The 16,289-nt window shown below is 58.8% G+C and overlaps 1 protein-coding gene across 1 annotated transcript; it reads left to right on the top strand.

Annotated features, from left to right (window-relative positions):
- Window positions 1–330: 330 nt before the first annotated feature.
- SNTA1 (syntrophin alpha 1) lies at window positions 331–15,557 on the top strand. Its single transcript, XM_050313474.1, has 8 exons — window positions 331–598; window positions 2,896–3,081; window positions 9,381–9,579; window positions 9,681–9,888; window positions 9,965–10,095; window positions 11,117–11,313; window positions 11,388–11,575; window positions 11,832–15,557. Exons 1-8 carry the CDS (start codon window positions 331–333, stop codon window positions 11,922–11,924), a joined length of 1,470 nt encoding a protein of 489 aa, XP_050169431.1. The 3' UTR covers window positions 11,925–15,557.
- The last annotated feature ends 732 nt before the right edge of the window (window positions 15,558–16,289 follow it).

Here is a 16,289-nt window from a genome sequence, read left to right as displayed (position 1 = left end):
TGCGGGGGTGAGCCGGGTGGTGCAGGGTGTGAGTGGGAGGTGCGGGGTGCACGGGGAGGTGCGGGGCTGAGCGGGGCGGTGCAGGGTGTGAGCGGGGCGGTACGGGGTGTGAGCAGGGCGGTGCAGGGTGTGAGCAGGGGTGCACGGGGCGGTGCAGGGGGTGAGCGAGGGCGGTGCAGGGGGTGAGCAGGGGGTGAGCGGGGCAGTGCAGAGCAGAGCAGGGCGGTGCGGGGGCGGTGCAGTGCAGGGTGTGAGCGGGGCGGTGCGGGGCTGAGCGGGGCGGTGCAGTGCAGGGTGTGAGCGGGGCGGTGCGGGGCGCGGAGCGCGAAGATGGCGGCGGGCCGGCGCGCCCCCCGCACCGGGCTGCTGGAGCTGCGCGGCACCGGCGGGCAGTGGCTCCGCGTCCTGCTCACCCTGGCCGAGGACGTGCTGGGGGTCAGCCCTGCCGATGGCCCCGGCCCCGGCCCCGAGGCCCCGGCGGCAGCGCAGCTGAACGGCGGCGAGCCGGGCTCCGCCGCGCCCGAGGCGCTCGCCAACATCAGGAGGACCGTGCGCGTCGTCAAGCAGGACGTAGGGGGGCTCGGCATCAGCATCAAAGGTGAGGCCGGCATGGGAGGGGGTCTCGGGGCGGCGGGCACGGGGCGGCACCGGCACCGCGACCTGTTGCTGCCGCCGTCCCGCGGCTCGCTCGGGGCTGGGGTCGGGGTCCTCACACCCCTCCAGCCTCTGCGCGGGGTGGGGAGGGGGACGCGTGGCACTGACTGGACCCTGTACGGAGAGAGACGTGCTTGGGGGTGCCAGCCCTGCCCGCCGTGCCCCGGCCGGAGTGGAGGTCCCCGGCGTTTGGGAGCTGGAGGGGACGGATTCCCACTGTCCCCCCGCGCCCACGGGTAGGGTGCGGTCTCAGGAGGCAGGTGGGACGCAGAGGGCACCCAGTTATACAAAAGCTACCCTTTTGCAGCCACAGCGAGGGCTCTGCCAGCGTGTCCTTGTCCCCCCGTGTCCCTGAGCTGGGAAATGCCCTTTTAAACTATCAGATAAACGATGTAAAGCCCTTGGAGACCTCCAGGCTCTTTGGCGGGGGGGGAGGTGTTAAACCAACGCACTCGGGCTTAGAGGCATCTGCTCCCGGGAAGCTGAGCAGAGGGAAGCCTCCCTGTTATAATCCCTGTTTTCCTTCCCAAGCTGCCTTGGTGGGAACTTCAGGCTGGAAACTTTTTGGGGCAGGGATGGCGTTCCTGGCGTCCTGCCCGCCTTTGCTTTTCGCGCGGCTGCGAGCGTGGCGGAGAGGAGGACGAAAAGGGCAGCAGAGAGGCAGGGTTTGTCACCGAGGGGCCGTAACTCCGCGTGCGGGCAGAGCAGGCAGCGGGCTCGGCAGCCCCGGGGGCAGCAACAGGGCAGCTCTCGCCTCCTGACGTGGCTTCTCCTCACAGCTCAGAGGAGACGGACGCAGCCTCCGGCTCCCTCTGAAGTCGGGAGGTTTTGCAATGTGGATGCCTGGGTGCTGGAACTGGATCGACACTGCTGGCCGTGTCTCCAGGGTGCCCCAGCCTGCCAACCCTTTGTTTTTTTTGGAAGCATAAAACCCCCTTCGTAACGACCCCTTGGCTGCCAAGTTACTGCTTTCTCCGTGGCTCTCCCAGGAAAGGAGAAACTACACTTGGTTCAGTCAAGACTTTATTTCTGCGGTGACGTATGTGGACAAGAAGTTAGTTGCCATCAGAACTGGGCAGTAGAAGGTGTTGTGAGTGGTGGGGCAGCTCTGGTAGGGCAGGACGTCGTTCCTCCTCTGCAGGCTGCTGGCACGTCCCTGTTTGTGCTCTTGCCAACCGCGTTTCACCCGGCGATGCTTCCCGGCCAGCCGGGCCGTGGGTGAGGTGTCCTGCCATGGGGCGTGGTGAGGGTCTGAGTGCCGTGGGTGCTGGGCTGGCAGGACAGCAGGGAGCTGAGCTTTGAGCTGTGCTGGCCGAGGCTCTGGGCCCTGGCAGGACTCTCGGTGCTGGCAGCTGGGCCGGGAGCCGCTGCCTCAAGGACGGAGCAGCCCCCGCCGGGGCCTCTGACAGCTGATAACCGGAGCCCTCGCAGGGCTTGGCAGGCGGCTGAGCGAGGAAATGCCTGTGGCACTGGCTGGGAGCAGCCCCGGGGCGGGCAGTGACAACAGGCTGGGCTCAATCTCTTCCTCTGGGGTGAAGATCATCCCTTGGAGGCTCCTCGGGACAGGCTGTCCTGGGGCACAGAGCACGTCGGGGGCTGCTGATCCCCGGCTGCCGTGGGCAGTGGCCGCTGCATCCCTGCTCCCTGGCACGGAGGCAGCTTGGATCTCCCGGCGGGTTCAAAAGTTAACGTGCAAATTGATCTCCTGAAGCCGCCGGGAGTTTGAATAGCATTCTTTTAGTCAGGAGAGCAGCAGGTAAAACAGGGCTGCTGTGCTGAGAGGAGCACGCAGCCAGGTTGGTTCACCTCTCCCTGACTCTTCGGCCTCTCCAAAAACGTTCAGCTGTCTTATCTGTTGAGATCATGAAGTCCTTGGAGCAAGGATAATCTCTCAGCACACATGATTAATAATGCAAATAAAGACATGCTTTCCTGCCAGAATTGATGGGGAGATGGCCAGGTTTGCGTGTTCGCTCTGTGACTAAACTGTTACCATTCCTAGTGGTTTTGGAGCGATCACTTCATCTGCTGTGAAGCCTCGTGGTACTTTGGCTGCTGTGGTTGGTACAGGTGTCCTGTGGGCATCTGAGGGAATGAGCAGGAGGTTGACCCAGCGCAACTGAGTGCCAGGAGAAGGGCTCAGCCTCACCAGGGCCATCTGGTACTGGAGCATCCCCCTCCCCACCTGCTCCTCCGTGAGCTCCAGCAGCCACAACCGCTTCCTGTCTCTTCTGTTTCAAGGTGGCCGAGAGAATAAAATGCCCATCTTGATCTCCAAGATCTTTAAGGGGCTGGCAGCGGATCAGACCGAGGCGCTGTACGTGGGGGATGCCATCCTCTCCGTCAACGGCACCGACCTGTCTGAGGCCACGCACGACGAGGCCGTGCAGGCCTTGAAGAAGACGGGCAAGGAGGTGGTCTTGGAAGGTAAGAGACAAGGGTGCAAGGGGTGACAAGGGTCCTTCTGTACTGGGATGGCACTGGGGTGGCCTATCAGACGTGTGTGCCACTGCTCAATGTCCAGCAGCTCTGTCTCCCTGCTCCGGGACTGGGGGCACGCAGTGGTGGGAGGTGTGGGACAAGTTTCTGGGGTTTTGGACTGTCGTGTTGCACAGCATCACCCCAAGGTCTGCACATATGTCCATGTTTGCCCACCCTCTACCAGCTTTGCCAGGCTGGGATGAGCACCCCATATTTATCCTTGAGGACAGGACCCTTCCCCTCCCCTCTCTTCCAACCAGCCCGTAGGGTTGCCCTGGTTAACCATGAGGGATTTGACACCAAGATCCCAAAGGGAGGTTTGATTTGGGGGCAGCTCTCTGGGCTGTCCCTGGACAAAGAAAGAGTTCTGTGTGCTCTGCTGCCAGCAACCACTGTGGCTCCTGCTTTCCTGTGCCTTCCTCAGATTGTCTCAGCTCCAGATTTTTGTTTTTAGCTTCGCTCAGCCCTTTCTGCTGTGGGTTTCTCCTCTCCTGGGAGCTGCAGGACCACGATTCAGACCGAGGAATGTGCTGCTCTGCACAGCTGCTGGGAGTAGATAGGGTTGTTGGTGGGATGATTTTGTTGGTTTTTTTTCTGACCAAAGAGAAATACAAGAGCTTCTTTCTTTGTGAGTCTGCAAAATTCCTCCCCGTAGCTGCTGTTCTTGGACCACCCTCTCTTTGTTGTTTTCTGTCCATCCTTTACTTTGGTGTGGGTTTCCTTTCTGTGAGAGGCCCTGCCAGAGGTGGAGATGAGCTGCCCTTTCTGTAGAGAACAATTTCTCTCCCTGGACCACCCCAACCTCCTCCTCCTCCTTCTCTATTCCCTGGGAGCCAGGCACTGCCAGGTTGCTCTCCCGTGAGGCAGCTGCAGGCAGGGCCTTTACTGGAGCTCACTAAGCTCAGGTGTGACCTGCAGGGCTTCTTAATTAATTAAAACTCCCAGCAGGTACCTTGGGAGAAGAGTGAGGCAGGGCTGGTCCCCACCACAGCACTCTGGAGGCTCTGGGATAAGTTGGTAGCTGATGCTGTTGGAGTTCTGCACTGTGGTGTTGCTTGGGATGCTCCAGGCAACAGCTGGGGCAGGAAAGGGATCTCTGCTGCTCATCTGATCACAAATGTCACCTATAAACCTGGTGCATCTCCATGCCCTCCCTGTTCTGGGTTTGCTGGCACAGCACAGCCCTTCCTGTGGAGGATGGCTGGGCTGGCACTGTGCCGGGGTTCCTGTCAGGCTGGCACTGCCCCATGGAGTTGGTGGCCCTGCCTCAGGAAAGGGTGTCCCCTACCTTGTACCTGCCATCCTGGTGGCTCTCCAGGAGCTGCTTTGCCAAGCATCCTGCCCTGGGGAGGGGTGGCAGGGCTGGGGGCAGGGGGTGTCCTTAAGGTGCCCAAAGGGTGTTACAGGGGTTCCCTTCTCTCTTCTCCTGCTTGGACTCACTCTAGAGTTTGGAGAAAAACACCTTAACATCACTTAGACACTTCCTGGTCCCTGCATGCTGCCAGGTGTGACTCCAGCTTTCCTTATGGCGCTGTAAGTATCAAGACAGAGTAGTTTGGCACAGCCAATGTCTGCTACCTTGCTCTTTCTGGCTGCAGTCATTCCTGGGATTAGGAGTTTTTTGGATAGCTTGCAAGTGCCACCGTGACAGGTAACAAATCTGGGAGAGCTGGCACCTCCTTACAGGGCGGTGAGCTGGGGTGGGACCCTCCAAAGCAGCAGGGTTGGGAGGTGATGCGTTTTAATTTGAGGATCAGCAGTGGCTCCACGTGCCAGATCTCACCCCGGGCTGCTGAGCTCGGCTTCTGGCTCCTGGGTTGTCATTGCTGCCCAGGCGTGAGGACACGCAGATACCTTTCGGTTAATCCTGCCAAGATTCTTTTTTGGATGTGCCAAACTACTCCCTTGATATTTGCAGGAGGACTGTATTTATATTACATTGTTATTTCAGGGAGAGTTGCTCTCCCTTGCCTTATTTTTCCCTTGTGTTGTGTTTCTTTTTTTTTTTTTCATTGCTTGGAATCCAGAGATTTTCCATGGCAGGGGAAAGGCTGATAAATATCCTTCCAGCTACCCTGGGAAGGGCTTTGGTGACAGGAGTGGTTTTCCTGGTGAGGCCCCTGTGCTGTATTGTCATGGAAGGGAGAACTGGGAGCAGTGGGGAGGAGTAGCTGGGGCAGCCTTGGGCATCTCAAATCTGTGGCAGCTCAGGGCTTGTTGGCCACAGGGATGCTCCTGGGGCTGTTGCAGCTCTCCAAGACTTGCTTGGCCAAGAAATAGCCTGGAAGCCTGAAATTCAGGAAAACAAAAGGGTGCCAGGAGAGGGTGGGGCTGGGGATGCCCAGCTCCCTCAGGCTGATTGCCATAACTTGGATGGAATCCAAGCAGAAACAGAGGCTTTGGACCTGCCCTGGAGATGATGTAGAGAGGATGAGGGTCCACATCCTCCTCCCTCCTCCACACCTCACTGCTCTGAAGCTTTGCTTTCCTTGTGGAGTTTTCAGGGTTGTTTCTCCTCCCATGGAAACAGAGGAGGTCATCCCATGATCTCCCTGGGTCCCTGCTGACCATGCAGCACAGAGGAATATTTAGGGGCATGGGATGTGTCACTGAGTGCTGGGACAGGGTCCTGGGGCAGGAGGGACAGCAGTGGCACCTCACCCTGCAGCAGTGCCTTGGAGTAGCTCCCTTCTCCCTGGAGCAGAAGGGCTTGAGCTGAGGCAGCTGGGACCAGGAGCTGCTGCTTTGTTCATCCCTGGAGCCAGGGGCAGGAGATGGTCCCTGGGGGGAATGCAGAAGGGACTGTTGAGCATTTTGGAAGCACATCAGAGCATCAGCTTGAACTCTACAGGTCTCTTCAGAGTGTCTCTTTGTGGGGTGTGTTTGCTGAGCCCCCAGTTTAACATGATAGTCTTGCATCATCAGTCCTGAGGCAGAGAGGGACCAGCTGGAGACTAGCTTAGCATCTCCATAGGGCCAGAGCTGGATCTCCAGGACCTCTCTGGAAGGCTTCCTGATGTACAGGTGACTGGCTGGGCTGTGTAGATACTGCTGGGAAGATTTTGGCAGGAGAAACAGCAATACCCATCCTACCCCTGATGGGCATTGCAGCCTGGAGCCTCTCTGTTGAATCCATGCTGTGATCTCTGGGCTGGAGCAGAGTGTGCCAGCACCAGGCTGATGGCCCAAGCAGCAGGAGGGTTCTCTTGAACTTGGGTGTCCATGTGGCTGGGACTGTTTTCCTGCCTGGAGGAGGTTTTGTGGCTCCTCAGTGAAGCTCTCTGGAGTCAGGAGCTTGGTTTTGGTCATGCTGAGCCATGGGAGGTGTGTGGGGCACATCATGCAGGCTTAGGATTGAGGGTGCAGGAGTGTTTGGTTTGTGATTATTCTTCATCCTTAGGAGGAGAAGGAGAATTTGTAGCCAAGAAGTAAAACCAAGGAATTTTGATGGTTCTGCCCTTTCTGGCTTGCTGAGGAGAAAAAACCCCAACTACAACACAGAGGGAAGAGCAGGGCAGACAGGGGGCCTTTGGTTTACCATGTCCCTGCTGCAACACGCTGCAGGGTTCAGGGCACATGTGATGCTCTGGCAATGCCCCTGTGCCACCAGCCCCCTGCAGAGGCACCGTCCTGGCATGGGTGGCCACGAGCCCAGAGACTTCTGCTGTCCCCCAAAAACCTAAAATAAAGCATTCTTCAGTGCAAAGCCCTGAGCAGTTAAAGGCTTTATTTGTCCCATCTCCTCCATCCTGGAGAGGATCAGTGGGACAGGCTGTCTCTCCTGAGAAGTGGAGAGCCCATGTGGCTCAGGGGGCTGTGTGGGTTAGCCCAGCAGCCACCCAGGGCTGTGTGCCTGCTGAAGGTGGCTTTAAGTCAACAGCAGTGAGGCGGTCTTTCTGCCAAGTGGTTTTTGGAGGGTGCAGGCTAACAAACAAGGAGCAGGCAGGAGCTCCAGCAGTGTTAGTTAGAAGGAAGAAATAATTCAGGAATTAGGGTTACTGGCAGCAGAGGTGATATGTAATATGGTCTGAGTTGTGTGCTTTAATGAGATGGAGGTAATTAATTAATCCATTCAATACCAGCTGCAGTGAAGGGATGGCAGAAGTGTAAGTCACCTGCTATAGAGCCAATGCTGGGGTCACTGGAGGAGACAGCAGCTCCCATGGGATCATGACTCCAGAGACCACCACAGCTTCCAGCACATCCCAGCTCGCTGTGCTGGCTCAGGACCCCCAGCGCTGTGGGAACCTGTTGGTCCTTCTTGGCCTTAAATCCTCCTTAAAGCCACACACCAGAGCCACACACACACACTGGCCGTTCCCTAATTGCCTGTGCCCCATCCTGGGCTGGGCGCTGCTCCTCCCCTCCGTGGCTCCATCGGGACGTGACCCCACCGTCTCCCAGCGAGTGCCGGTGACGTCCCCCGAGTGCCCGGCGAGCCAGGGGCTGGCGCGGGGACGGCGCTCGGGTTTCAGCAGCTGAATGATATCTTTCTGAACTCCAATTAGTTCCCAGGCACCGGCATAATGGGCAGGTCCCCGCTGCCAAGATTAATGGCTCGGGCAGGATCCCGCGTGGCTGGGATGCCTGCGGGAATGCAGTGCCTATTTATAGCGGGAGGCGCAGGGCACGGGGCTGGTGGCCCCGCTCCGCCGCCTTGGCCCCGGGGCCACCGCGGGCTGGCCCGGCCCGCGTGTCACAGCAGCGTGGCCTTTTATAGCTGTGTCCTGCGGGGCTCTGCCTCCCCGCAGCGCCCGCGGGGCGTCTGGGTTTAGAGGTTTTAGGGAGCTCACTGGGATGGGAATGAAGGGGGAGGTCACAGAATGGCTGTTCTGAGTTGGAAGGGACCCCCAAGGATCATCGAGTCCAACTCCTGGCCCTGCACAGGACACCCCAACAACCCCACCACATGCCTGAGAGCGTTGTCCCAATGCTTCTTGAGCTGTCAGGCTTGGTGCTTCCCTGGGGAAGATGGGTGGGAGGTGGGTGGTGGTGGGCAGGTGGGGTTTGAGGGTGGAGGGCTCTGCGTGCAGACCCTCTCCCGGTGGGAAAAGGGCTCCTTCCTGGCACCTCAGGCTGCCGTGGCTTGGCTGCAGCGATTGGAGCTGAGCCCATCCAGCCACCTACAAGTGTCGGCTGCAAAGCCAAGCTCGTGTCCCCACTCCTGCCACCCACTCTGCTGACTTGGAGCTGGAGTGGGACCAGCAGGGACGGCTGGGGACGTGGCAGCAGGCACGTGTCTGCCCTGTGCTGTTTTCCCCGAGCGCCTCCAAAGGGAAGCCCTTTCCCTGGGGCCACTTAGCTGGTTCCATGTTCCCCCAGGGCCGGACCAGGACTGGCATCCTGCCTGCTCAGCCAAAGTTTTTTTGGCCAGTGTTGTCGAACTCATTCTCAGGATGTAGCTGTGGGGGCCCCATCAATTTGTGGTGCCTTTCATCTCCCCCTCCCCTTAAACCTCAGGAGCCGGCTGCCATCCCAGCATGGTTCTGAGGGCTCTGGCTCCAGAGCCAGGCTCGCTGGGGACTGAAAGCTGATTTCTTGTCCCTGGTTTGAAGCTCATGGGGCAGGGTTGAGCTCTGAGCACGCACTCTGTGGCTTTTCCTGGGGCCAGGCCAGGGTATTTGAGAGCTGTTACTCAGTTGGCAGCAGGACTGGCTGTACCAGCACAGTTTGGACTGTGTAATTTTGGCCTGGGACTCTTTCCCATTCCCCACCCCTGCCTGTGTGTGCTGCCCCGGGGGCCTGATCAGGCTTGGATCTGTGAACTGATCTGGGTTAAAGGGAAGAAAAAAAAGGGCACAGGCCATTTTTATCCCTCTTGAGGGGGCTTCCTGTGCTGGGATGGTGGGGCACAGGTACTGGGAGGGTCCTAGGTGTCATATGGGCGTGGTGAGGCCCTGGCACAGATTGCACAGAGGAGCTGTGGCTGCCCCATCCCTGGAAGTGTTCAAGGCCAGGGTGGATGGGGCTTACAGCAACCTAAGATGGTGGAAGGTGGAGTGAAGCAATGTGATCTTCAAGGTCCTTTCCAACCCAAACTGTTCTGTGATTCTGTGTCCCCCTCTGGTGTGACCTCATCCTCCACAGGGGTGCAGGGCATAGGACCCACAGCACCCACGGGTGACATCTCTGGAGGTAACGGAGGGGACATGAGCTCCAGTGAAGGGAGGGTGCAGGGGGTTTCAGCGGGACAGGATGACACTGGCCTGTGCCGTGCCCTCAGCCGGGTGCTGCCTCTCTTCCAGTGAAGTACATGAAGGAGATCTCCCCTTACTTCAAGAACAACCCCGCAGGGGCCACGGTGAGCTGGGACCCGTCTCCCGGCGCCCCACAGAAGCGATCCTCCCCCGTCCTGCCCCCTCGGGAACTCCGGGAGGGCCGCACCGTGCCGCTGAAGATGTGCTACGTGTCCCGCAAGTGCCTCCCCACCGACCCGGAGCACAGGTCAGCGCGGGGGGCCGAGGGGTGGCGATGCCACCGCGGTGCCCCGGGGGTGGGAAAGAGGCGAGGGCCGGCGGGGACCCAGCGGGGCCGTGTCCCGGCAGGTACCTGGAGGTGTGCTCTGCGGACGGGCGCGTCGCCCTCTTCCTGCGGGCGAAGGACGAGGCCACGGCGCAGTCCTGGCTCGGCGCCATCCAGGCCAACGCGGGCGCGCTGCTGCCGCGGGTGAAGGAGGAGCTGCGGGCACAGCTGGCGGCCGCGGGCACGGCGGCCGGACGGGATGTCAAGCACGTGGGCTGGCTGACCGAGCAGGTAACCCCCCCTCCCTACGCCCCAGGAACCACCCCGTGCCAACCATGCCGGTGGCCCTGACCCAGTCGCTTTGCAGCTCCCCAGCGCCGGCACCAGGAACCTCCTGGCCGTCCTCACGGAGAAGGAGCTGCTGCTGTACGGCAGCCTGCCCCAGAGCCGGGATGCCCTGGGCAAGCCCACGCACAGCTACCCCCTCATCGCCACCAGGTAGGGACCACCGGCCCGGTGCGCTCCCGCCCTGCACGGGACAGGGTGGTGGCAATGTCTGGGGGGCAGTGGCAAGGGCTGGCAGTCAGGACAGAGCTCCAGGGGTGGTGGCTGTGACCGGAGATGGTGGCAGTGACCAGAGGTGGTGGCAGGAGCTGGGTGTCAGGGCAGAGCCCGGGGCTGATGGCGGGGGCTGGTTCTGGTGGTGGCAGAGGCGTTTGAGGTGACGGAGTCCCGGGGCGCTGGCAGGGCAGTGGGGGGATGATGGCAGAGCCCTGGGCGTGATGTTGGCAGGGCACTGGGGATAGCGACAGTGTCCAGGGGTAGTGTCAGGGCGCCGGGGACGGTGGGCTCAGAGCCCCGAGGCTGGTGCGGGGTGTCGGTGCTGGAGGGTGGCAGTGTCCCAGAGTGGTGACAGTGTCCCAGGGTGGCGCAGAGCCCTGGGGCTGGCTCAGGGGCTCAGTGCGGGGGCGGTGGTGGTGGCAGTGAAGCGGGGCCGGTGCGGGGGCTCATCCCGGGGCCGGTGCGGGGGCTCATCCCGGGGCCGGTGCGGGGGTTCGGGCGCTGCGGGGGCTCATCCGCGGGGCTGCAGCGCCCCCTGCCGGCCCCGCCGCGCAGGCGCCGCGGTGCGGGATGCGGGGCTGCGCTGGGGCTGTGCGGTGCTGAGGTGCGGGGCTGAGGTGCGGTGCGGGGTGCGGGGCTGTGCTGAGATGCGGTGCGGGGTGCTGGGACGATGCTGAGGAGCGGTGCGGGATGCCGGGGCTGTGCGGTGCTGAGATGCGGTGCTGAGGTGGGGTGGGGGATGCGGGGCTGGGTCTGTGCTATGCTGAGTTGTGGTGTGGGGTGCCGGGGCTTTGCGGTGCTGAAGTTTCGTGCTGAGGAGCAGTGCGGGGTGCTGGGACGTTGTGGGGCGCGGGGCGGGGGCGGCACTGGGTTGCGGCGCGGGGTGCGGTGCGGGGTGCGGTGCTGAGATGCGGTGCAGGGGTGCGGGGCGCGGCGCTGAGCGGTGTCCCTGGCGCAGGCTGGTGCACTCGGGGCCGGCGAAGGGCTCGGCGCTGTACGAGGCCGAGCGCTCGTTCGCGCTGCGTGCCGGCAGCCGGCTGGGCGTGCAGACCCACCTCTTCAGCCTGGAGAGCCCCCGGGAGCTCGCCCTGTGGACGCGGCTGCTGGTGGACGGCACCCACGGCGCCGCAGAGCTGGCCCAGGAGGTGTCGGCAGGTCAGCGGGGGGCCGGGGGAGCCGGGCGGTGCGGGGGGACCCCCGGCTCACCCCTGTCCCCTCCCCGTCCCCAGCCTGCACGTGGAAGGGGCAGGAGTGCACCCTGACCGTCCACATCGACAAGGGCTTCACGATCTCCACCACGGAGCCCGGGCTCAGCAAGACCATCCTGCTCCAGCAGCCCTTCGAGAAGCTGCAGATGTCCTCAGATGATGGCACCAAGATGCTCTACCTGGACTTTGGTGGCCCAGAGGGAGAGATCGTGAGTTGGCTTTGCCTTCAGCATCCCCTACCCATGCTCCAACCAGTCCCGGGGGAGAGGGGGAGCAGAGCACCTGCCTGGGGCTCAGCACCCATCCTGCCATGCATGAGGGTGAGGCATGACCCATCCACCTGCCCCAGCCAGGGTGCACAGCTCTTCCCAGGGCCCCAGTAAGGCTGTGGTGGAGCTTGGGGCTGAAAGCTGCTCCAGGAACAGCCTTCCCCTTTGCAAACACCCCTCCCTTCCTTTCTTGCAGCAATTGGACCTTCACTCCTGCCCTAAAACCATCGTCTTCATCATCCACTCCTTCCTGTCGGCCAAGGTGACCCGGCTGGGGCTGCTGGCGTAACGAGGGAGCGGAGCAGCCCAAGCCCCCGGCCCATCTATGCACCTCCCTCCTGGCCCGGCCCAGCCCCAAGCCATCCCAAGGAGACTGGAGCCCCTGTGGGATCACACCACCCCCACCAAGGAGAAAAGCACCATCCTGCTGGGAAAACCCCCTCCTGGGGCGTCTGGGTGAAATCCCCCTTGGATGGCAGCACTGGGACTTCTCCGGTCCCTTCTTCCCCTCCTTCCTAAGCAGCTGCAGAAGCCCAGTGGGAGCCCACGAGAGCGGCAGCAGGGCCGTCACCCCAGTGCCTTGAGAGATGATATTTTGTGTACAAAGAACCCGTTTGTATCCATGTTTTATATTTATATCGCCCACTTAAAAACGCTGACACAGCAGCTCTTCCCCACCTGGCTCGGATTCCCCCAGGAGAGTCCCCCAGGTCGTGCAGCACGAGGACACGTGTCTGTTTTCCAGGCAGGCAACCAAAGGGCTGGAGGCCAAAGCCAGCCCCAAAGTGCTTAAGAGATGGGAACTGCAGATCAGCTGTATTTGCCAAATTTCTCCCGTGTTGTACGAAGCGATAGGAACCACTTTTGTGTGTCGGGATTGGACAGCGCGTTTGGTTTTGCTCACTCTGGAGTCACTTTATTTCTCGGTTTGTTGAGGGGGGGAGGGTTGTCAGGTGGCTGCTGCGGAATAACTTCTTCTGTGAACCAAAAGATTCTGCATGAAAATGCCTTTTTTTTTGGGGGGGGGAGGGGTTTGAATAAACCTTGCAGATCACAACCAGCAGGAGCCAAGGTCCATCTCCTGATTTCACTTGGAGGAGTAGAAAGTCATTTTGTGGACGATGCCTGGGCTCGGGGTGTTTTCACCAGGGGAAGGCAGGAGTTCATATGGAGGCTGTGGGGCTTTGCTGTGAGCTGCTGCTGGTCTGGGAGTGCTGGGAACACTATGGGAGAATTCAAGCAGGGACAAAAAGGTTGCTCAGAGCTCCATCTGGCCTGTCCTTGAACAATTCCAGGGATGGGACATCCACAGCTGCTCTGGGCAACCTGTGTCAGGGCCTCACCACCCTCACAGGAAAGAAGCAGCACAGGAACATCTTATTTGGTGTAAATAAATAGTTCTTATGGGGTGCATCAGGACTCAGGTGCATCAGGTGCTCAGCTCTCGGTGAGACAGGGTGATGGAGAGGAAGGGGATGTCCCAGCACAGCCCCATGCCTGGCAGCAGGAATCTTTTATGATGAACAAGCCCATAGTTTTTATTACACAGAACTGTCAGATTTCCAGGAGACCTCGCAAAATGGATTTGCAAGAGGGAAAAAAAGATCCCCCCTCACGTTTCTAACTGTTAAATCAATACAAGTAATTTAGAAACAGATAGTGTATTTTCTATGATCAAAAGCGTGTCTGCACAAGGAAACACGTTATTACTGCAATTTGCCTTTCACTTCTTGCCCTACAGCCATTACTCTTTGGGGTTCATTGCAATAAAAGAGGGAATCACTCCCAATCCAGAGCAGATTTCCTATTAATCTTGCAGAACACAAGCTGTCTTTACTTCCCCAGTGCAGCTCAGGCTCTATCCCACTCCATGCCTGGACTGTGAAGGAAATAGCTCAGTTTGGAGATGGATATTCATTTTCTTGGATTTCTTTGCATTTGATATTGGTGATGGTGTGAGGACTTTTTCTCCTCCTGTATTTTTGGAGGTTTCTGAGCCTCTTCATCCTTCTGGCACCACCCTTTGCTTTATGGGACCCGTTCCCCAGGGATGCTCCTGCAAAGGGGCCTGTGAATAAGACAACTGCTTCTTACAGTAAGGGTTTGGAGCATCAGGAATGGCTGAGGGAGCTGGGGGGGGCTCAACCTGGAGAAAAAGAGTCTCAAGGGGACCTTCTCACTCTCTGCAACTCCCTGACAGGAGGGGGGAGCCAGGTGGGGATCAGGCTCTGCTCCCAGGGAACAAGGGACAGGACAAGAGGAAATGGCCTAAAGTTGTGCCAAAGGAGCTTTAGGTTGGATATCTGGGAAAATTTCTTCACTGAAAGGAGTCTCAGGCATTGGAAGAGGCTGCCCAGGGCAGTGGTGGACTCCCCATCCCTGGAAGGATTCAAAAGGCGTGTGGATGTGACACTTGGGGACATGGGGCAGTGGTGGCCTTGGCAGTGATGGGTTGATGTTGGACTCGATGGTCTTAGAGGACTTTTCTATCTAAACTCCGTGATTCTGTTCCTCTGAGTGATGTGGGACCTTGTAAAACAAGCCACACAGAAAAAGAGGATAGAAACTGCCTCCCCAGGAGAAACCCATGGCAACTGGAGACCTCTCCCAGAAACATTCAGACATCCTGAATCAACACTGAATTTCCCTGGCCAGGAAAGATTTTGGGGTTGGCAACAGGGACCAGATCCCAGTGCAGGATGGCATCTGTATGGAGGAATGAGTGCTCCTGCTTGGGATCACCACAGTACTTCCCAGAGGGGAGGAACAGCATCTCGGGGTTCTGTTCTGCCAGGCACTTTTATGGCAGAAGGACTAATATTTTTGGAAGCAGCTTTAAAATAAATATAACGAACTCTGCTTTTAGAGCTGGGATGATGGGAACAGGCTCAGGAAAAAGCAATTTCCTCAGCTCAGTCTGAGGCGACTGGAGTTTTACTTGGCCACCATGACTGGAACAACGCGGGGAAAGGGGAAATTTAAAGGTGCTGCAAGTGTTGGAAAATGGATGGCAAATGGGAAAGGAGGAGGGGAAAAAATCCTGTTCTACTCTCTACATGGATCTCTTGGGATGCTGGTTGCCAGAGGGAGGCCAAAATGGGAATGGAAATGGATGCAGAGAAACTTTGGCACCCAAACCACTTTGGTGCCACCCATGGAGAGAAGTGGGTGATGGGGGTGGCTGCAGCCTGGCTCTGGTGCCATCCCTTTCCCTTTGGGAGCAAATCCAGCCAACCCATGGCGAGGTGAGCTCTCAGTTTCCTGCATGAGAGGAAACCCAGCGCTGTCGGCATCCCCCGCAGCAACGTCACAAGCAGGAGTTCTCCCCAGAAATGGCTTTTCCAGGTTGTAAGACCTGAAAAAAACATCCCTGAATGAAAGAGCCGGAGAGGGAAGAGAGAGATGCAGCGGGAAGAGTAATTAGGTTGTCCCCAGGTGTTTGCTCACCCACGGCAGAACACAGTTTCCCTCCCGATACCGCTTGTACTTTCCATTAGTCAGCCCTGACCTTTTAGCGCCGTAATCAAACAAGACAACCCAACACTTAAATCTGAGCGTTTAGCGCTGACATTTACAATCGCTTCTCGCGTTGGAGAGGCCAAATGAAAATTTCCTCGCAGACAGAACGCTGCAGGGCTGGGGAATCAAATCATTCCGTTGCTGGCTCGCAGGCGTGCCGGCCCCCTTCGGCTGCCCCACGCAGTGGGTGGTATTTGGACTAGAGCCTTGTCAGCACAAAGTCAATATTCACCTGGAGTTCGTGCATCCCGTGGACATCACCCGACTGGGGCACGAGGAAGCTGTATTTGGCATTTGATGTGGGTAAACGGGAGTGATCTGACACAGGCAGGAGCCCTGTGGGAGCGGGGAAGCTGCGTTAAATGGTGAGGATCCAAGGCAGTGATGAGGGTGTTTTCTCTCATTCAGCCTCGACTGGAATCCTTACCTGAAAAGCGAGAACTTGGTTCATCCCTTGGTGCATCCTGTGGCACATCCCTCAGTGCATCCCTGGACACATCCTGTGGCACATGCCGTGGTGCATCCCTTGGTTCATCTCTCAGTGCATCCCTTGGTGCATCCACAGCCCAACACGTGCCCTGTAGGGGCAGCTTGGCTGTGCCATCCCTGTGCAAATCCCTGTGCAAGGATGGGCTTTTCCAGCCTTGCCTCTGAGGGATCCAGGCCCTGAGTATTTACTGGTGTTTGCCTGGTGAGGATATAGGGCTGGTGGGATGCTGGGAGCCAGAACACCCACGGCAGACCCCAGATCCTGCACTGTGGCTCCCCTGGCTCGTCCTCACGCAGCACTGGCTGTGTCTTCTCCTCCCATGTGATAATTTCCTACTGGCGCCGCTTGATTAAGTGAAATCCATTCAGGAAAAGTCTGGACAAGGTTTCCCACACTGCTGCTCACCATGTTCAGTACTCCTCCTGCCTCCTCCAAACAGCAGCCAAAGCAGATGGGCTGCAAACCAGGACAGCACAGCTTCCCCTCCCCATTCCCAGGAACAGCCTTGTCCCATAAATAGGCATAAACAGTCCAAAATACTCTGAATCAGGACTCTTTTCTTCCTTTGCTAATACAAGGTTTGAATAAATCAATATTTTTTTTTTTTAAATGACAGAAAACAGAACTTCAGCTGTCCAAAACACT

This window comes from Myiozetetes cayanensis, unplaced genomic scaffold (genome assembly GCF_022539395.1).
Source record: "Myiozetetes cayanensis isolate MyiCay16 unplaced genomic scaffold, myiCay2020 scf19, whole genome shotgun sequence".
Classification (NCBI taxonomy): domain Eukaryota; kingdom Metazoa; phylum Chordata; class Aves; order Passeriformes; family Tyrannidae; genus Myiozetetes; species Myiozetetes cayanensis.
Note: the sequence above shows the minus strand (reverse complement) of the source record. Positions and strands in the feature narration are given on the sequence as shown.